This window comes from Nipponia nippon, unplaced genomic scaffold (genome assembly GCF_047370975.1).
Source record: "Nipponia nippon isolate SJK-2023a ecotype South Korea unplaced genomic scaffold, ASM4737097v1 scaffold_4, whole genome shotgun sequence".
Taxonomy (NCBI): domain Eukaryota; kingdom Metazoa; phylum Chordata; class Aves; order Pelecaniformes; family Threskiornithidae; genus Nipponia; species Nipponia nippon.
In genome coordinates this window covers 55,920,612-55,942,787 of record NW_028262358.1, presented here as the reverse complement: position 1 = coordinate 55,942,787, position 22,176 = coordinate 55,920,612, and the positions used below count along the sequence as shown (strand labels likewise).

Here is a 22,176-nt window from a genome sequence, read left to right as displayed (position 1 = left end):
AATAGTCCTCGCTGACAAAATTAATATATGCCCGTGTAAGCAAGTGAGAAACATCAGTACAGTGTTGGGATACTGACATTGGTCAGACGGTATTCTGGCTCGCCTTCCTCCTGAGCTGTCCCTTTTCTACCTGTACATGCAAACACACCTTTGCAAACACGACCAGCCAAAACCCCTTGAGCCAGAGCATTAGAAAACCCAGATGTCTTCCTATTGCCTTTCTCCTGGATGGTCAACAGTTACAGTTTCAACAATGTTTAACTGTAAGTGTAAAAATACTTTTTTCTTTTTAGGTGCAGGTTTTGAGGATTGGAGCGAAAGAAGTTGCCTGAGGCAACTCATCAATTATGTCTGCTTTGAGAAACAGGTCAGTCCTTGGGGTCACTATTGTAGCAGCAAATCCATACTTGTTCACATGTTCCACTAAATCATAGGGACCACACAGCCACTTTCGATGTCTGCTAAGTGGTACTGAAACCAAATTTCAATGTCTTAACTGAAAGACCATTCCATGTCTTGTCTTGTTAACAGCACCTATTATTAATTTCATTTCTGACCTCTTCCTATTTAATAAAACACAGATGCTTTTCACCTATTATCTCAAATCAATAGACAGCAAAATTGAAAGTTTCTGTAATTTCAAAACCTAAGCAGAAGGAAACAACATTCTAACAGATGAATAAAATGAAAAAGGATCCAAAGAGAATAAATACACACATTGGGCGAGTGCAGTTGTTGCTGACTTACTATTTCTTTACTCTCTTCTTTGCAATTTATTTCTTGGATCCTCTCCAAAATAGCCTTCTCGGAAGGTTGAACTACTGAAGATCCACCACTGAGCAGGGTAGCAATTTGTTCTTTAAAAGCCACTAAAGAGCTCTGAGCAGTCCTGGCCTCTTCTCTGCTGCTCTTCAAGCTTCCATCCAGCTCACTGGAAGATTTCTTCAGATTGTGCAGTTCCCACTTTGAGGCATCCAAAGCTTTCTGGTTAGCAGTCATTTTATCTTGGAGGTTTCTGATCTCCATCTCCAAACTCTGTCTCCCTATTATAGCGCTGTCAAGATCCTAAAATATATGAAAGATTAAACCAGGCTTTTAAAATTTGTTATAACCCCTCCCCTGCACACACAAAGCAGGGAATAACTCAGAAGCAGATACTGCAGATAGAGAAATTAGGACCCATACTGCTCACATGGGCTCAACATCAGGGCTTCATAGGAGAACTGAAATTGATGAAAGCCCAAAGCCTGCTGTAATCACACTATAGACTAACCTCTTGCAGTGGCCTGCTAGATGTAATACATGAATAAAATTTGCAGGTAAACAAAAAGCAATTTTTTATTGTAAAACTATTGCTATCTTATTTTTTCATTCAGATAATATGACTTAGAAAACAAATGGTGAACAAGATGTAACACAAATAAAGCCAAAATACTAAACCTCAGAGGGGAAAGCATAGAATAGAATAGAATAGAATAGAATAGAATAGAATAGAATAGAATAGAATAGAATAGAATAGAATAGAATAGAATAGAATAGAATATTTCAGTTGGAAGGGATCTACAATGATCATCTTGTCCAACTGCCTGACCAATTCAGGGCTGACCAAAAGAATACACACAAACTCTTTGAATATAGTGTTAAGAACAAAATTAGAGGTGATCTCTCAGATCAGCTTACCTGAATATGACAAAAATTCCTTAGATTATTTATACACAGAAATGGGGAGTGAGGGGCCAAACAAAGATGATGACATTAAGACAGCATAAAAGAAGGTGCAAATGCTCAAATACCAATTTCACCTCAAAGAAGAAAACCTTTAGATTGTGAAACACTCAGAAAAAATTTCAAAAAGGGAATTATTTTGAACTATGTCGTCTTCTGAGGAAAACAAAATCTGTATTACCATAAGGTCAAATTTGCTTGAGGAATAGAAGAAAGTCAGTGAAGAGCTTTGTGTCCCGTCCACAGAGCCTACAACTGCCCCATCTGCTGCTCAGCTGGGCTGTCAGTGTGCAGAAGCGTGACCAAGGAAGGACTAATGGGATGGCAGTTCTATCTAGTACCCTTGTAACCTTTTTTTTTTTTTTTAAGTAGTCAGTCCCTTGCATTTGAGATGTTATACACTCAAAGACAATGTTGTCTTCGGTAGGGAGACAGGGTACTGTAAGATAAGGCTACCTGGTGAATAGCCCTTATGATTTACTGCTGAGGGACATCCTCAGATCTTTGGCATTTTGCCATGGTTCCCATTCAGCCCCTGACACCTATGATCCTTTCCTTCTAAGCCCAGAGCTTTTAAAAGTTATTTTTCCTTTATTTTCTGATGAATCAAGACTCAGTTTGGTAAGAAGAAAAAATAGCCAGTACATATATATCTATATCAGTTGTATATAAAATATTGACCCAACAGGGCAGAGCAGACAGACGGAACTGTGTATCCTGACCCATGATGCAAAAGCAAATGATGACAGAAAAATAAAAGAAAAATAACCCACCTAAATATAAAGAAAAAATCATATCTCTCATTCAGTCATCTTGTGAACCTCTTTCCTTTCCCCACAATACCAACATTAAGAGTGCTTACACATTCATATACAAGAATAAAATTTGCAGTGAAACTAATGAAAAGTATAGCAAAGACTGAGTCTTCATTTCTCAGGGTATTATCTAATTGACAGGAACAAATGGGAAAGGATATTACTTCACACAAAACACAAAATTATGCCAGAGAATAGCATATTTATAGAGAGTGATTGAATTTCTCTGGAAGTTTCACTTGTTCAGTAGAGGCTCAGTAAGTGAATTGCTATGAACTAAGATTGTGTACATTGGAGTTAAAGAATTGTTCCTGGAGCAGCTGTGAATATGGTGACCACTCGGGAGTCTCTCAGGGTCTACGTGTGCTTGCTGCGTAGCATAGTAAGTCATTTGTATTAATGGAATATATGCCAATCAGGCAGTACATTGGGGAGTATTTATGTAGGTCAGCAGTGAGGATGGACAAAACGGGAGTTTGGGAGGGACCCTTGGAAATAAAATATAAACATATGATACTAAAAATACTAAAATTTTTAAATAGCTTCAAAAAGCCAAACATGCAAACACATAAATGAAAACAAACCAAAACAAACCCTGTCATTTAGGAAATTATTTGTTACTACCCCTTTCTAAAGTAATTGTAGAGCTCTCTTGGAAACAAATGTTGGCATGATTCCTTGCCATTTTCTCTTTTTTACTCCAAGCATGTCCTATTAATAGAAAATTCCCACCTGTGCTCAGAATTACATTATGGTAATTATAGCAAAGAATAAAGAGTGGTTTCTTTCAATTACAGTTTTCAGCAGTGTGTATTTTTCCTTTCAGAAAGGCAGTGCAAAAGTAGTTTGCCAGTACCAGGGAGCATACCTAATTACAATCTTGTTTCAAATTGTGAACATCTGCAAACAAACACAGTTGAATCAAAAGATCCAGGTATAAAATAAGGAACTGCAAGCCTGTTGATGCCTAAACATTAAAAAAAAAACCAACCTAGCAATTTACAGAATGAAAAGTTGTAAAACTCAAAACATTAAGATTCTGAACAATCCTCCTTGAAACCTCTCTTGAATGGAGAGCATTTACAGTGACTAGCTTCAGTAAGGTCAGCCTGAACATTGAACAGTATCCAGAAGTTTAGGGACTGAGACATGTAAAGGTGGTATCCCAACTAGAAGCAAACCCCTAAGAGCCTAAGTGATCACTGCAGGTGGATAAAACAATTTCCACCCCAAAAGACTAAAAGGATGGAACTGCAACAGCTCATGTTTTCTCTTTGGCTCCTCAACATTTATGGCTAATGTCCCACACATAAGCTACTGGCCCCTCTCACAGCTTAGACAACAGTTATTTGGCCTGACGTAGCAAATTTCTATATAATTGCCGTCCTTCACCAGCATCTATGGCTCTACAACCCCTGCCACAACCACAAGTCCATCTCCTCCGTTTTATTTCTTGGAGCAGCCATGTGTTAACCAATGCCCTTGTTACCCTTCCAGAGGAAACTTTGGACTTTTGGGCTTTCATCTATTTTGAAAAGCAGAGTATTTACACTAAATAATTTGAGAAGGTTTTTAGACCAGAGAAGGATATTTGAACTTATATCATCATTATTAATACTAGCACCTCAATCAGCATCGGGGTTTCAACATACTAAGTCAATTACACGTACATATTAAAAAAAAAAAAACCAAAAACACACATTAACAGAAATAATAAGGTATGAAAGGGAATGCAGGTATCTTCCAGATGAATTCTTGCACCAGTCGCATCTCCAGTTACCACTGCTATACCACAAGGACTCTAAACTATCTTGCTTTTATCTCCTGTCTTCTCTGATGATTCAACCTGGAAATATTTGCAATGCCTGCTGAAACCTGTCCCTAATATGTATTTTCTTAATTAGATCTTATAAACAAAAAAAATCCAGGTTCTAACTGAGAAACTCATTACTTCATTTATCTATTGGGAGAAGAAAAACCTAAAATCATTTGGCTGCGTCTCCTACAATCAAAGTGTTTGGGTGTATTCCAAATGTAGGCATGTTTCTCAAGTTTACTCAATTTCCTTAAAGAATAAGTTTATATTTTAATTAATTATGTTTTCATACAATCAATTGATTTGGATAAATTTATACTGATTAGATGCTACTTAGATAAATTTTATTAATTAATAACATAATTTAATACAAGTCAGTATTGCATACTGAAGAGCATTTTCATGGTTAATTTTGCATCACTAGTTCATGCAGATATATTTGTATTAATTAAAATTGCTTGATTATATTTCAAATATGTTCTTTAAAGACATTGGATGGTGCACATCTTTGCAAAACAGACGTTTCAATTAACACTTCAGAGAGAAACACAAATAGTTCCAGGTTGAATCTCCAGCAAAGATGTGAAACAGAACAAGCCAGTTTACTAGTTCTTGTGGTTCACCAATGGCAATGCAGTATGAAAGGCAAATTCATCTGGAAGAAGAATATATGCATCTTCTTCTATACCTTAAACAAATGCTGTATTGGAATTTATTAAATACTAGAAAGAAACTTGGTTAGAATAAATCAGATATTTTATAAAGACCAAAGAATGTCATAATTCTGTAATTATGATTACCATAACCAATAATCACTGTCTGGGCATACAGAAAGAAAGAACAGGTATTCTGATTCTCAGTCTAGAAATCTGGGCAGCATTTAAAAGTTGTTTTCCATCAAATGCAAATTTGATATCCAGCACTGCCAGAATAAAGGTACGCACAATATTTACAGAATTCCAAAAGCAAGCTCTTGCAATATTTAGTCAGAAATGTGAGAAGTTCAGAATTCTAAAAGAAAAGCAATACATCACAACAAAAACAGGTTGATGGCTTGCTACTGTTACTTATATTAGTTTCGAGATTAGATTAGTTTCTGTTGTTTGCTGTTGGATATTGTGATGCAGTGAGGCTAAGAGGGGAACAGATAAAATTATCATTCACTTGCTAATGCTGCTCAACTGAAAACCAGCTAACTGCAACAAATACTCAAGTATCAAATATACTAAAGAACATTCTGAATTGCTCTCATGTACTAACCTTACAGCCTGATAAAATATTGTTTGAACGTAACCAGCCTGGCTTTCATTTTCTTCATCGAGAATTTCAGAACGTACAATCTGTTTAACTGATCATTAGGTAACTGCCTCCTCCTGGGACATAAAGAAAGGTACCTGGTCAAGAGAGGGAGTTCAGAGAAATCCTAAGGAGCAGGAGTGAAGAACTACCTAGCAAGAAAAACTGGCAATGATTCAGAGGTGGCAGGGAACAGTGCCATGGCTGAGGCTTGCTGGAGAAGGCTGACAGAACAGTCTGATGGCCTCTATACAATTAGGAAGAATTTTGAGAGAAAACTGAGGGAAATGGGCCACCATCTCAATCTGTAATACAGAAGATGGCCAATATGTTTGGCCCTGGGAGCTTCAGGCAAACGCAGCCAAGAGTCACTTGTACTCAGTCTGTGCTGGGTAAACTCTGCACAGGCAATTCCATTAATTAAAGCTTAGAAAACAGTTGAGGAACACTCCGCCGTGTGTGTGCACGTCTTCTGGCACAGAAACAGTATAGATTTCTGCTTTTCGCCTTCACGGGGAAACAGGTCACAACATGTGAAACTCTGTTCATGTGCTTATTTAAACTGCGCAGCAAGTATATGACAAAGTCAAACCAACTTTATACCACTGATGCCCTTCCTGTAACCTAATAAGACACCCATCAGGGGAACAGGGTATGCCATACACCCTCCTTTAAATATGTGGATTTAAAGCATCTTTAGTTTTTTACTTTTTTTTTTTTAATACTGAATTTCTTAATACGCCTTTGTGAACACAAAACCTTCTCAACAGATTTACTCAGTATCTGCAAATTTAAGTAGCTAAACTGAAACAGCACTGGAGAAATCTGCAGCCTCTAGATAAGCTCTGATGGCACACACTTCATTTGAAAGGCAATGCTAATAATTTAGCAAGACCTTTCTGTAAAATGGGTTAAATAAATCATGTATTTGGCATATGCACAATAACGATAGGAAAATATTTTGCATACAGCTAGTTCAAGTTTGGAAATGTTTTGGCAGTCAGAGCAAACTTGCAAAACAAGTCACAAATGAAGCCCTCATCTTGGTTTAAAACATTTGCTGATTGTGCCTTGCCTAGGGAGCAACCTACACTCTGCCCTTACACATACCCCTGTGTTTGAAGTGAAGTATGAGAACAAAATGTTCTCAAAAAAGGACCTGTTGAAGTTTTTGGTTCAGGTTCTCTCTCAGACCCATTTGAGTCTTAGAAAATTTTACACAGCTTGGTAAGAAGTATTTTCAGCAGTAAGTAAAATTTATGACCCTTGTGGTACTTAACATTTATCTTCCCTTCAACAAATTCTTTCTTCTCCAGAGCACGCCATCAGCTATTTCTCATCTCCTAAGTATTTTGCCTACAACCAAATCAGAACACTTTATCCTTTAAAGTGTATGGCGGTGGTGGTCTGTTCAGGAAAAAAAGTAATAACGGGGGAGGGGGGGGGAATGTTATACTATATTTGAAAATTTACTTGTACAAGGTTGCCTTTATGTTAAAAATTTCTACAAACTCAGTCACACACAGCTCAGCTACATATTTGGCAGTCTAAGTTTCATTTTTTCTTAAGTTCTGGCCATCAGCTTTAACCACACTGCTCCAGTCCCTGCGGGAAATTTGCATTATGGTTTTAGTAAACTGCTCTGTTTCCACAGTTATCCCTCAAAGTACAAAGTAATAAGGAAAACTGGTACAGAAGCTCACTTTGTTTGTCCATCCTTTGCAATGTATAAAAATGCTTAATACTGACTTCTCCTGGAGCAAGTAAATCCTCAAATCATACCTTTTTCCTTTCCAAATCATACCTGGGTGAATTTGGTGAATACTTGACTTACAGCTTCACTTACATTTCTCATTTCAGCATCATTCCTGCTGCACAGATTTCCTCTATGGGTTCCCCACAGAAAAACAGTGCTTTCCTGCAAGAGGCATCCTACTGCCTACGACTTTTTGGGTATGAGTCACCTGAATATTTACAGTTATGAAATACAAGTTTATAACACAGTGAAACAAGATAATCTAGGGTGTCTGGAAGCCAAGACACTTTACTTCCAGTTCCTTAAGAGAAAGAACAAAATAGTGTCCTATCAATTCTTTTCAATTTCTCATTAGAATTTTTAAAGAAACTGAGTAGAAGAACCCTCAGAAAACTTGCAATATCACATAAATATTATTTAAAAGAGTATTTTTTCATTATTCCATGCTTGTGCCTCAGATATACTCATTAACTCTATCTGTTTACACTGCTTTAAAAAACATCTGTTTACTTACCTGTTTGTGCAAGCACAGTAAAGGCTACAACAATATGAGGGATGCAAAAATATAAATTTGCAAGCATCATCAGAAGACATCAAATCTAAATCAGACCTATTTTACACAATATTATTGTTTAATGTCCATTTATTCTCAAGATATCAAAAAGTTGAGAATAACCTTAGAAAAATGTCCTTTTTAGGAAAGAACCTCATCACTGGAAGTCTTTCAAAAGCATTTTTTCTCATACAACTCCTACTGAAAATTAATTTGAAATTTCAAGAAAACATTTGAAACCTAGACAAACATATACATCATGCAATTAGGTACCTTACTAAGTTTTTCCACGTCTTGATAGTATCCTGCTGCCTTTTTCTGCTCCTTGGTCACTTCTGAAACAAGCCTCGTTATAGTTTCTCTACTAGCTTTGGACTCCATCTCATGGACATTGATAGCTTCTTGAAGAGTAGCAACCTGGTCTTTTAGTGACAGATTTTCTTTACATATTTCAGAGACCTAGAGAAATAATTGAAATATTAGTAACTTTTTTAAAACACTTAACAATGACATTTATTCATCCCAGTACACCTGCTCCTAATCATCCCAATAAAGACATGGTGTTTCTGGTGACCCCTAGGTCAGATTTATAATTGCACTCTACTGTTCCTTTCTGAAAAGAGTAGAAAGACAATTAAGATGAGAATCATATTCCCACCAGAAACCCACACTTTAGTGTAATGTGGTTCAGATTTACTCCCACACAATCTCCATGATCTATTAAACAGGTGGAGAGCTACTGTCGCTGCGTATCTGCACTTGATATGAAGCAGGTCAGAAAATGAAAACAGATCACATAACTAACTTCATGCAAAAAGCAGACCATTTTAGTTTGGCTTGTTGAGATTTATCTGTCTCATTTGGAACAGGAAACTGAAAGCTGCATTTTACACTTGAAACTGTTTAGGCATGGGGAGATTTGAGTTAGTAACAGCTATTTCATAAGCATATTCAAGGGTAGGGCCAAATACCTGGTGGGCTGCTGTTCTGAGCAGCCGACACCTTGGAAAAAGGAGTCATTTCCAGGAGGATTCTAGGGCTGTTTTGGTATGTTACGCTATTTCCAAGAAGTGGAATAGATGAGTGTGGGCACTTCAGAGAGTGCAAAAGGTAAAAAAAACGTACCTTGATTCCTACTGGCAAGACATTTATTAAAGTTAAGCCAGATCAATTCTGTCTTCATTAAAACCACAATGTGGAAAAGAAGCTAAATAGACATGCCATGACACTAAACAGAAAAATGAGTTGCTAAGTTTTCTTAATGCACACAGTTTTCAGCACAAATTAGATTTCCCAACTAGATTTATTACTACATTGTTAAAATGAGACATCAACATATACTTTTTTTTTAAACTCCAGTTATTTCCTTAACTTAAAGCATGTAAGAGTTACAGGTTAATACAAATATCTTGGCCTGTAATGACAACTAGCCAAGTTTTGTTAGAGTATTTATTACAACTTCAATGTGCTTGCAGTATTATGAGGGCAAGGACCGTAAGAAATCACTGTGATACATACCTAGATAATCTTAATTTATTAAGTATTCCTTATAGCCAGAACTCTTATAACAGCATGAATATAATGAAACAAAATTTCCCAAAATAGCTAGACAGAACATGAGAAAAATGCATAAAATTAGGATAAATAAAATTAGGATAAATTTTGTATCAGAAATAGTGTGGCCAGCAGAACCAAGGAGGTGATAGTGCTCCTGTACTCGGCACTGGTGAGGCTGCACCTCGAGTACCGTCTTCAGTTTTGGGCCCCTCACTCCAAGAAGGACATCGAGGTGCTGGAGCGTGTCCAAAGAAGGGCAGCGAAGCTGGTGAAGGGTCTAGAGCACAAGTCTTATGAGGAGCAGCTGAGGGAACTGGGGTTGTTTAGTTTGGAGAAGAGAAGGCTCAGGGGAGACCTTATCGCTCTCTACAGCTACCTGAAAGGAGGTTGTAGCGAGGTGGGGGTTGGTCTCTTCTCCCAAGTAGCAAGCCATAGGATGAGAGGAAATGGCCTCAAGTTGTGCCAGGGGAGATTTAGGTTAGATATTAGGAAAAATTTCTTCACAGAGAGAGTGGTTAGGCATTGGAACAGACTGCCCAGGGAAGTGGTACAATCACAGTCCCTGGAAGTATTCAAAAAATGTGTGGATGTGGTGCTTAGGGACATGGTTTAGAGGTGCACCAGGCAGTTAGGTTAACAGTTGGACTCGATGATCTTAGAGGTCCTTTCCAACCTTTATGATTCTATGATTCTATAAATTGCCCTTCAGCAGCAACAATAAAGGTTAAAAGAGTCTACGAACAATTTTCCTTTCCTAAATGGAAGCCTACATTTTGGAACTTCAGAAATATTCTGAAGAGAAATAATAAAGTTTTATGATTAGGTTTCAGAAACACCACACAGTGATTTACAGCATTTTGTTACAGAGCATAGTTAAGGTTGTTTTAGGGTATGTCCTTTCAGATGTTTCGACTTAATGGTATGTTGGCTCAAGGTAAGTGTTAAGATCTAGTGTACAGTTTACATGTCACCTAGTGATTCCCAGTGTTAATGTTTTCAGGAAAGCTTTCAACCAAGTATCTAATCAGGGTTGTACTTAGGAACTACAGGTTGATAAAATACCTATGCAGATAAGACCAGACTGAGTTCACTGAGGTCTACTAGTGTTCAGCACCTTTGAAAATCAACCCAAGATGAAAATAAATCTATCATAAATGAGAGCACTGTCTGCCAATCATTATTTAACACAAAGATTCCTGTCTTCATCACTTGCTTTACTTCTTTGACAACCAAATATTCTATTAAATCTCTATACAGAAACCCTTGCCTACACATAATCACCTTCAACATTAGATGTTCCTGTGGTTTCTCTTTTTCTCTGATGTCTGTGTCCAAGAATCCAGAAAGCTGTGTAAGGAGCTCTTCATACTTTCTGCTGATTTTAGAAGCTTGAGTCATGCTTTCTTCACACTCATTCAAATATTTACTAAACAGACAGGAAAAAAAATACACATATCAGGATGAATGTTCTCTGAAACAGAATTCTAGGCAAAAGACATTATCCAAAGATTATTGCTAGCTTCTGCATACCACAAAATGAATTTTTAAAGTTACGTATAATTCTCTATATCTGTTATTTAATAGACACAACTTTTGTTGTTGCCTTATGTGTAAACATTTCTTCATCTTTGCTTTTGATTAGCACTTTAAAGAATCCTCTATGATCCCAACCTCATTCTCAGCACAAGATTTCAATAAAAGACAAGAACCAGGTAACATCAATAAACAGTGCCCTCAAGATACTAGAAATGGAGGCTGCAAGCAAAAGCTTAGAAAAAGTAAGGGGGAAGAGAGTGATCAAATTATAGTAAAAATATGCTAAAAGCACTTCACATCCCCTCTCTCTCTAATGAAGCTGATGGTGCTGATCAACAAATTCCAGGGAAAGAGAAGCCCCTCCAGACCAATGGAAGTGTAGGACACCCAGAGTACCTGCAAAAGGAAGTTTACCAGCAGAAGCAAATGGAGGTGGGAGACGCTACTTTGCTGTACATAAAAGTCTTCTGCAACATAACACTACCCACGAACACAGGACATGGAGGCAAAGAGGGGAAAAAAGTGCAGACCAGATGCAGGCTAAAGGGATCCATTAAAAAAGAAAATATCAAGGGACTACCACAAAAGTACGAAGAAAAGGCACCTTTTTGTCATCAATTTCGTCACTCTCAAAAGGTGCCTATCATGTGGATACATATCCCACATGAAATGTTATCAGCCTTAACAGCAGGTATTGGTTTGCAAATATTCTGTAAGAACCAATAGCCAAATAACAGATTGGTCAGTTTAACTCATTGGCATAAATGTGGTTACACCCCTCCCATTGCCAGGGTCAAAGACAAGTCCAGCAAACAAGCATTGCCACAGTCTGCATAGGTAGCAAACATATAGATCTAAATCTTGCTCACAATGCTGCAACACTGAGCATTGCTCCTGAAAAACTACAAAGAAACAGATTAACAAAACCAGCCAACCAAACAAAGCTCAAAATGACCATTAGTGTCATGCAAATATCAACTCCCGTACCTCTCAGATAACACCCATGAGAGAGGTACTTAGTGGCAAAAATACAGTGCAAGAGACAAAACTACTGAGCTGCCAGTTGAGAAACGAGATACTTCCTAAAGCAAGTTCTTCACAAAGATTTGAACACTAGAATAAAACAAGATATCACCAAACAGCTGTCTAGAACAAATATTTTATTGAAACTGATTTGCTTATCAGAGCATAACACTATTCTCACTTTTCAAGGTAGGCATGCTAGCCATTTCTGGACTCATTCTTTTCCATTTCTGACTTCTTTTTCTCTAGGATGGCAATCAAACAGGCAATAGAGCATCACTCCATAATCAAAAAGCAGCATGAGACTCTTACAGGAAAACACACAGTGAGTGCGAACACAGTGCGTTAAATAGTTATAAATCACTAAGCAAAAGATATGGTCTATGAAAAAACTTAAGATATTGGCTTAGGAGGGAGATCAGCACAGTTGTTGTCACTGCTGCAAAGTGGAAGAGAGTGGAAGAATAATGGAGAGGAATGGAAAACATTAATTACTGCTCTGGACAGGACGAGGACAGTTCCTTGTGCTACTGCACAGCACACACGGTGAGCCAAAAGAGCTCTGCCTTCTGCAGCAGGCACTGGCCCTCAGGAAACAAGTGCCTTGCACCTCCAGACACCTTCCTCTCCTCTATAGCCCTAGGAAAACTAAGCTGTGAGATGGCTGCTAAGCTGCCGTCCTGAGGAGGGCTATGATAGAAGTGAAAAGGTATAAGATACATGCACGCCTATATATTAGAATATTGTATGAGATTGACCGCCAACCCCACAAACTGTTCCATGGCTCTGAAAAATCAAAGCACATCACAGGCAGAACCATGCCTGCTTCTAAAAATAAACAATCTGAAGTACAAAGCACGTACTTGACAACTCTACGAATAACCTAATTACCTCCAGTAGGGCCATAAATGTGTGAGCACCTGGAAAATAGGCAATCAGGTACAAAAAAGTAGAACGCAGCTCTTTCACAGTTTTGCTAGCTCTCCAAAACTAATGAACAAAGAGAAGGGGGGGGGGGGGGGAAGAAAAGCTTTTCACAGTTCGGGCTCTAAAAATACCTTGGCAATGGACCTGTTGAGTAGAAAAGCACCATTTTCAGTAAGAAAGGTGTACATCTTGGAAACCAATCACAGAATTCATTAAACATTTTTTACTATTTCCCTAGGTATAGAATGCAAATGTGCATTTTATGCCTACTGGCTTGCTCTTCCCTTTTATTAGTGGTTTTCAGTGAAAATCTTTCTTGAATACCTAATTAGGACTGGTCATGTGCCACGTGCTACTAAGGTGGCCAGACTAAGCAACTAAAGTTCATTAATTCAATACACTGACTAGTATTATGGCACATGTAACCATCAGCTGAGGATGGGAAAAAGCTTTGAAAGCATACACTGTAGGTTCATGACCAATCCAACATGTTTGTTCCTTCCAAAAAAGCAGACTCACCCTCCATTTGTCCCTTTCCTTTTCCCAGCATTCCAGTGGTACACTCCAGGAGCACAACGAAACTGACCCGGGATTGGTAGAGCTGGAAATTAAGCTCATTAATTAAGTGTATTTTGCTCACTTCTCTCTTGGAGCAGTTCCCTGGTCACGATCACCATGCAGCAATACAAATGGAAGTGCTGACACAAGTGTCATGGGCAAAACAGAGCAGCCAGGACTGCACTGGGAGTGACAGTACAGATTTATGCCACATAAAATTGATCATATCATTGTAACTATAGGCTAGTATGATACATAGTACTGTCTGTTGTCACCGCTTCTCCCAGTGAGTCAGGCAAACAAGACAGGAGGTTTTTCTTCCTTTTTTCTTCTTTTTTTTTTCCCCAGAAGTAGTATTTTAAAGAATCTTAACAACCATTATCTCAGAGACTGTGATGTTTTCTATGTTGCTAGGATGCATAATACACTTCTTGGCTTAACTATCTCCGCACTTATATTGGGTTCATATCTAAAATCTTTGGCCATCAACATCAGCACTCTCCAGGCAGGGCTTTTGGCAAATCAGCTGGTAATAGACAAGTGCACTGCAATGGATTTCTCTAGAGTTTAAAATAACTTAATTATCCACTTGTAATGCACAAAGTCTGGAAGAGCTGTGCAAAATACTGATTTAGGAAATACAGACATCTGGTGAACCTTGCTCTTAACTAGACAATAGTGAGAGAGACATGGATATTAGCCTTGTAACAGTGGAAAAAAATCCATTATAAAAGTCTATAAGGGGTCTATGAATATATTATGACTGACACTGATTTTGGAATTTTAGAGTTCAGAATATTTTCACACCAATCAATTTTATCTGTGGTCAACATTGCTATCAGTCTCCATCCCACAGACCTGAAATATTAGCAGTTATGCAGAACTGACAGATCAGTGCTCTGACACACTATGCTGAGAACAGTACAGTTAAGGATACTATCTTTTATTACAAGTTTTATGCAATCAGTATGCATGTTGAAAAAAACAAACAAAAAACAAACAAAAAACAAAACAAAAAAAAAAAAACAAAAAACAAAAAACACACAAACACACAGCAATATCCAGAAGAAAGTAGAACAAAAGTCAGACAAAGCTAACATTAGTGAAAGCTGAACAAAGATTAACCAAACATTAACATGCTCCCTTCAGGATGCTATTAACTAGGAATTATACCGTATTTTCTTTATTACACTGCTCCTAACGGACAGCTTTACACTAAGGAAGAAATTCACTTGACACTGCTTTGGTTCCAGCTGTGACACAGAAGAGGGTAAAAGAGATCGGAGTGGTGCAGCGGCACAGTCACTGACCACTGCACGGCCCACGCAGCATCTCAAGTGACAGGTAAATGTCTGCAAAAGATGCCACGTGATAAGGAGACCAGGGCACTGGACCATAGTTGCAGGTACTGCCCATCACAAGTGTGCTATGAAAGGCACAAAGTTTGCCTCAGTGCCATACGTGGAAACACCTGAATGAAGAAACCATATGTATTGTTTCTACTGCGTTCAAACAGCCCTCTCTGCTCATTTTTGTAAACGATGAGGTTACACCAAGCTGACTCATGTCATCATTTCTCCTCTGAAGGACAACATCCTCAAAACCCCATTTATGGGCTAACAACTCAAACCAAAAATCGAATTTCAATACCTTCCACACATTCAAGTACAACAGTTGTGCCAGGTATTGTGACAGAATTCAGATCTGCAATAAAGTCTGTCTACCAACGTATTTTTCTGCCTTGACAACTGCACCATTCTGTCATCCCAAACATAAATAGTTTCTCGCGTCACATGAATCTTACTTAAGTTTGGCATTTTGCACATGAAGCTCCTCCTTCAGCTCCCAGTTTTCCTTGAATGCCGCCTGAGCTGTCAGCTCAGCCTGGTTTTTAGAAGTGGCAAGCACGCATGCCTCTTCCTCCATCTCCTGAATTCGGGTTTGCAAAGACAGGAGGCGAGACATCTGTCTAGCATTGTTTTCCTTGCAGCTTTCAGCTTCAGCTTTCAGCTCTTGAAAAGAGGCTTCTTTAGTGACCATCCTGGACCTGAGTTCAAGAAGCTGTAGACAGAAAATGAAAGAACTCATAAAAAAAAGGAAGAATAATTTTGCCCGGGCTGAAATATGTGACTGCACTACAAGTTTAGTAATGTGACAAGAAACACATATTGGAACAAAAGACTCAGAGTCTTCTGTCACTACAAGACTGAGTGGAGGGACACAACTTTATTTTCATATAACTAGGAAAAAGTAATGGAAGAAAGGGGTTTGTAAAACCAAAAGCTGCTGTTGTGTAATACTATACAATTTTTCAAGATAATCTCTTACAGGAAGATAAATTTATTTACAAATTCAGAATTTAGGAAAAGCCCACCTTAAGTTCTGCTGCACAGCCTTAAATCAGCTCTCTTATGCATCTGCATTACCATACAGCCATTTACACCACTATTCCATCTTTTTTGTCTGCCTCCTCCCTGCTGCCAATTCTGGTGTACAATTCCAGATAATCTATAGCCGTGGGGAGTTGTAACAGCAAAGTATCCTGTTGTATAAGAGTGGAGCCTTCTGATGATTTGCAGCATATTCAGAGGCAAAGAAATTTTTGGAGACTTGTGGTGTAGGCAACCTCTTCTCAGCTTACGCAAATAAGTTATTTTATGGTCTGATAATCCAATCAAATCTAGCTGGATTTACACAGAAACAGCAAAAGAGCCTTTTAAGGAAGAGTAAGAGGAGGGACATCATCACCAAAAGTCAAGGACCTGTTCCAGAGATGATGCTAGAGCTTCCCAACAGTTCGTGGAGTTCAGTTGTTTTTCTTTACTTTCCCTTCTCTTTTCGTTAAAAATACCATTTTCCATTGAACTATTTCTGCTACAACGTTCTCTAAAAGACTGAGCTTGAGGCAGACACGCCAGGCATACAAAATTTCAGTGTGTTTTATTTTGTTAAAAGGAACAAGTAATTTAAAGCGGATTTTTTTTGTCACAAGAAGTGTTAAGGCAGGACAATTCCAATCATAAGCAGCAAGATACAATCTGAAGCATTTATCTCCTACTACATAAAATTAACAGGCAAATAATTAAGCCACATTAGCTGCTCTTTATGATGTGCTAGGGCTTTTAACTTGTGGCAAACATTTTAAGGCAATAAATATTTAAGACAGTAAGCTGCAATTCAGAATGTCAGGAAATTCACGGCTCCGCCAGAGGCTTCCAGTGTGACCAAACCCAAGACACTCAGAGAAATTCCAGGAGGCCAGTGAGCCAATTGAACGGCAACTGCCCTGGAAAAGAGAGGTCCTGCTTCTCCTGCTCCCAGCTGCGCACTCCGGTCCTCTCCCTTGCAGCAGCTTTGGTATTTGTCCAACTCCTCCACAAACAACTTAACTAATGCAGCTGACAGAAAATAATTTACTTTCTGCAGAGGAGGAGGAGGAAGGGGAGCTGGCCACAGAGAAAAGGCTAACACTGAGGAGTCAGGTAGGAGGATCACTCTTGCTGCAGCAGCATAGTCTCCAATGGGCTTGTGCTTCACCTGCAAACACTGGTTTATCAGACACTTTGGAGCTGACATAAAGCAGCACTGATTTTGAGAAAAGCAGCCCTGCCTTTTCCCAGGCTCATGGGCTTCATTTCGATACTCCACCCTCTTCTTTGTGCTAGCAGAAGCACTTATATGGCTACGAGTTGAAATAAGATTGGGAAACTGATCCGGCTAAAAGACAACCCAGAAGAGGCAGCTTTATTTTTCAATTGCATGAGTTTCCCAACAACACAGTGCACCATAAAACTACACATACATCTGTGCCAACACAAGGGATGGGGCAGTGTGGGGAAGGAAATGAGCAGCTGAAGGAACAATAGGATTGCTTTGCTTGGCAGCTGGACCAAGCTATGGTAGCTTAAAGCGTTCACAACTTTAAAATTTCTCTGTGGTTCAACTCCCCATCTGCAAAATGTGATATTTTTTCCTCTGTCCATTGTCCTTGTGGTCAGTTCCAACAGCAGAAAAAGCAAGAATAATCCCATATCACGAGTTTTACAGAGCACTCAGCAGAACAGGGCTCTGACCTCAGCTGGGTCATGAAGGTCTTTATTAACAAGAGCAGGAACAGCTGCTTTCTTGACTATTCTTTCATTTTTGCAAGCATAGTGCTGAAAGAACATACAAATCAGTCAGTCATGCTGGCAATAAAGCCAGCATTTCCAGTAATAAATTCTTCCTATGATAACATGAGATTCTCTATGGCTTTTTAGAATTGAAATTTAAAGTACTGATCCTGGATAGCCATTACATGTAGGGGACCTCTGCAGTAATTTCACGATCAACTGGTCAAATTCAAGCTTGGACAAGGGACACTCACCCCTGTAGTTCTGGCTGGATAGTGTATTAACAATTCATTGTCATACAATATTACATGTTCTTGCTGTTCCCCATATTCAGCTATCTACAATTAAAGAAATTTTATTTCATTGATAGAGCCTTTTTTAATGTTCATGTGCTATGCAAGTATATTGCAAAGTACTTTACAATGTCCAATAGAAATACACACTTGTAAAATGTACACATGTTTAAAATACTTGTTGGGTAAATGTTCACAAGTTTCTGTCAAACTTTATTTATCTGTGGATATTTATGAATGCATACACCTAAATCTATGTATGTAAATAAACGCAAGCACTTCATGTTTCCTAAAGGCAAATTTGACTCCATTCTAAAACTGACCACTGCCCGCATTGCTGAACTGGATCAAATCAATCTTATTCAGTCATATATTAAAAAAAGAAAACAACTGTGAAACTCTAAAAATTATCCTCTAATAAATCCTCTCTCCTAAGAACCACCATTCCCAGAACAGGGATAGCAGAAAAGGATGCGCGTGTGTTCTTCAGCCTCAGTAGCTCAATCACAGCTTCATTGGTGATGAAAGCAATGCAAATCTGGGAAGCTGTAACTTGAATAAAGTGGAGGAATAGGTGAGGATGGGCAGTTATATCTTAAGTCAGCAGCAACAGGAGGACATCTATCAGAACTTTTATACAACCACAATTTAGAAATATTAACTTTCAGTTTTAATTACAAACGATTGCATTTAGATGATGATGATAAAAAGCTAGACTGCTTCAAATCTTTCAAATATAAGCTCAGTTCTTGATACAGAAGTAAGCAGAGTAAACATTGCATGGAAATTCTATGTTACGAGAAAAAAAAAAGTTCTGCTTTGGACTTTCTGCAAACTTTCTGTTCTCTGCAGAAAGTGACTGTAGAGAATCCTCAGGTTTGGAGAAGCATTTGGAAGTATTTTTAAATGTACCTCTGACTGGGCACAATTGTACTTCACTGAAAGTGCTGCAAGTTCACTTTGAGCAGTTTCAGCTGCAGCTCGATAGTGATTCATCTGCTCTCTAGTGACAGGAATATCCAAAAGAACATGATCATGAGATTCCTGGGAAAAGAGCATGAAAACAAAACCATTAGACCACATTTTTTGAACATTTTTGCTTCAGTGCTTTTTTGTTTGATTAAGCTGCTCAAGGGCATCTGTTCCAAATATGTTATTCCCAGAGTAACTGACCCTTACTGGAAAATAGGATAAACAGTCACTTTTCTACCAGTCACCAATTTAATCTGCACGTTCAGCCATCGACATCAGTTCTAAAGTATATCGGCATGTAACGTATTCCCCCTCAACAATCCCATGGCCTCCCACTATTTTCGGCTCAGTTTGTTTCCTGCAGTTTCAATGTATTTAGCAACATTCAAAAGGTCCCTCTTCTACAAACTTATCCAGTCACTCCTTCAGCCCACATAAACTTTAACCCAAATGGTGTCTTTTATGCAAAGAACTACTTTGGGTTTTAGACTTCAGTTACACTGCACGCCCTCTCATTTTTATGTTGGAAGAAACGGTGAAAAAAACCAACGGCTATCAATCCTCTCTGTGCCACTCATGATTCTGCAGATTTCTATTATATCTAACCTCCGCAGTCTCTCTACCAGGTTGAAGAGTCCATGTCTACTCAGACACTCCTACTTGCTCCTCAAAGTCACTTTTTGACTTGCCCATTTGTGCTTTTACTTCTAATCTGCCAAGGCGAAAGGTCCTTTTGAACTCTGTCACTTGGACGTAACTTCGGCTTTCTGAATGATGCTTTCTTGTCCCCAGCAATCACCACACTGACTTCCTTTCACCCTTTTTCAAGCCCTTCTGACAGATGGCAAGCACTGGCTCTATGCTTCTAGCACAGTCTCCCTCACACCACTTGTATAACACTTCTGGCTGTGCCTTTTAGACTCTTTATAGTAAGCTTTCTCATTCTTGTGTGGTTCTGCTCTTCGACAGTAGAGCAGAAATGCGTTGGATTTCTTGGCCTTTGTTACTTAACTCTTTCAGTATGAAAATTCAGACCTGAGGTCTTGATAAGAGTTTCATTAGACAGAAGATTTTTTTCAATAGACAGTGACTACAAAATGATGAAATTTAACATCTTCAGAACAAGATTGTGTTTAGGTGATGCTGGGAGCACACATGACAGAGGACAGAACATGAGACCTTTATTCCATCAGCTCCCACACAGGACAAACAAAACTGCAATCCTAGTGCATTTAGGCATATATCACGAAATGCATGTCTCCCCCAGTTAATGACTGCTGTTGAAACAAGGTATTCCAATGGAGACAGAGACAAGATGTGTTTACTTCCTGCTCTTCTACATCAGCATTATTTCCAGGCTGAGATAAATTACACGTTCAGCTCCTACCCATTCTAAATAGAAAAAAATTATCAGCTTTCTAAATAGGCAAACATCTAGTAAAATAAGCCTCTACCAAGAAACGCACACAGAAATCCCTGGGGAATAAGGCGAAACTACTAGTTTGGACTGTAGCAGAAGATAAATTACCTCGGATTAGTTTCTCTAATATTGTCAACTCTTTTCTTTAATCTTTCTTCAGTGCACTAGTGCACACTGGATTAGATCCATCAAGTTTAATCACATTCATCTCCCTCAAAGACACTCAGCTGTGCTCTTTCACAAAGGAGTTGCCACTCTCATCAGGACAGACCGATACATGTAGGACAGCTCACGGCCACATACAACATAGCACACAATCTCTGAGATAAAAGGGCTGCTAATTTTCTCAGCGCTTTATCACCATTCCAAGGGAGTGAGGGAAGGCATGTGCCGTCTCTTCGCTACTTTGTCTTCTTTTTTGCTTTACTCCACTTGTTTCACATTGTACAACCACATGAAATTCTTTGATGTAGAGAGGGTTTGTTTTTCATTCTGGAATACACCAGGGCTCCAAAACCATGGCTGGAGCTTGCAATCAGTAACCCTGTGCATGTTATTATATTTATATTACTGTATTGATGTATGTTTTCTTTTTCTTCCCTAAACAAACACAACCAATTATGACTCTACAGAAAGAAGGAATACATCTCAAAGCTGATGAAATAAAAAAATTTCAGAGCATAGCTGAATAAGGAAGTCCCCTGTTCGGCAGCAATAATCAACACAAGAAAACCCTTTACAGATGGAACTTCTGAAACCTACATTTGTCATAAAAATATAGATTTTAAAATGGTGAGCAGTTTAAAGGTGCAGATACACATCCAGAAGGATTTAAAAGAGGTTTAAATGAAGGCAGGTGCAAAAGTCAATGGGAATCACCATTCACTCATTTACACTCTTAGTTAGATTTCCAGAAGCGGATGTCTGGATCCTCCAGTGCCTTAGTAAATACGAAGCTAATCATACATGTTGACACCACGCTAGGAAAGTTGGTATGATTATCATACTTTTGGCAGGGAATGTGCACGCTTTAAGTAAATAGTTTTCTATGTTTGCCAGCAGCCATTCACAAGTCTGATCATTAATCATACCTATAATAATGCAATTAATTTGGCATGACTCTACTATAGGGGTAAAATTTGTAATGCAGATGTGGCACTTTTGTATCTCTGGAAAAATTCAGATTTGTAATGTTTCATGAGTACTATGTAGTTTATACTGATTACTGTTAAGAAAATAGAATGAATAAAGTGTTAAAAGAATAAGAGGCAGTAGACAGGAGAAGCCTTAATATATTATCACTCAATCAGCTCTCAATAATCTAGATTTTGGGTGTTTCTCCCATTCACATTCTTAACTTTTTTGATCCCTTTCCACCTACCTGCAAGAAAATGAAGTTTTCATTTCACTTCAAATGCTAAACAGAAGCTAAACCTATGTTTATAATACTTAAGAGTAATATCTACTTGGACCTTTGGCTTTATTAGCAATAGGCGTTCTTTAGAAGATCAACAACATAAGGTCGTTGTTGTTACTGCAGGGTTTTTTGTTTTCATTTTTTACCAAATAACTACTTTCACCTCCCTGGAATCCAGCCTGCGGTTGGCAAACTTCATGCGATTCGGAAACAACAGAACTTCAACAACATTCTGTAGTTTTATACCTCACCAAATACTTTGAAATCAGCTAACTCTTCAAGTCACTCACTCCCATTCTGCTTTTGCCAGTTTTTCTTTTATTTCCTGCTACATTTCTTATTTCAACCCTGGCAAATGCTGCTACCACTGCCACTGCCCCCCCTTTCCCAAAATATATAT

The 22,176-nt window shown here is 38.4% G+C and overlaps 1 protein-coding gene across 6 annotated transcripts in view; it reads right to left on the bottom strand.

Moving 5' to 3' along the window:
* Positions 1–22,176, bottom strand: part of CCDC170 (coiled-coil domain containing 170) — a 44,042-nt gene that overhangs the window by 17,279 nt on the left and 4,587 nt on the right. For 5 of the 6 annotated variants that reach the window (XM_087776911.1, XM_087776916.1, XM_087776912.1 and 2 more), the window contains 5 exons: positions 18,880–19,011; positions 15,367–15,623; positions 10,800–10,944; positions 8,235–8,420; positions 718–1,065 (listed from right to left, as the gene is read on the bottom strand). In XM_087776911.1, the coding sequence (XP_087633037.1) occupies positions 718–1,065; positions 8,235–8,420; positions 10,800–10,944; positions 15,367–15,623; positions 18,880–19,011 (1,068 nt within the window). The remainder of the gene's footprint in view (positions 1–717; positions 1,066–8,234; positions 8,421–10,799; positions 10,945–15,366; positions 15,624–18,879; positions 19,012–22,176) is intronic. The other variant, XM_087776910.1, reaches the window with a different exon arrangement.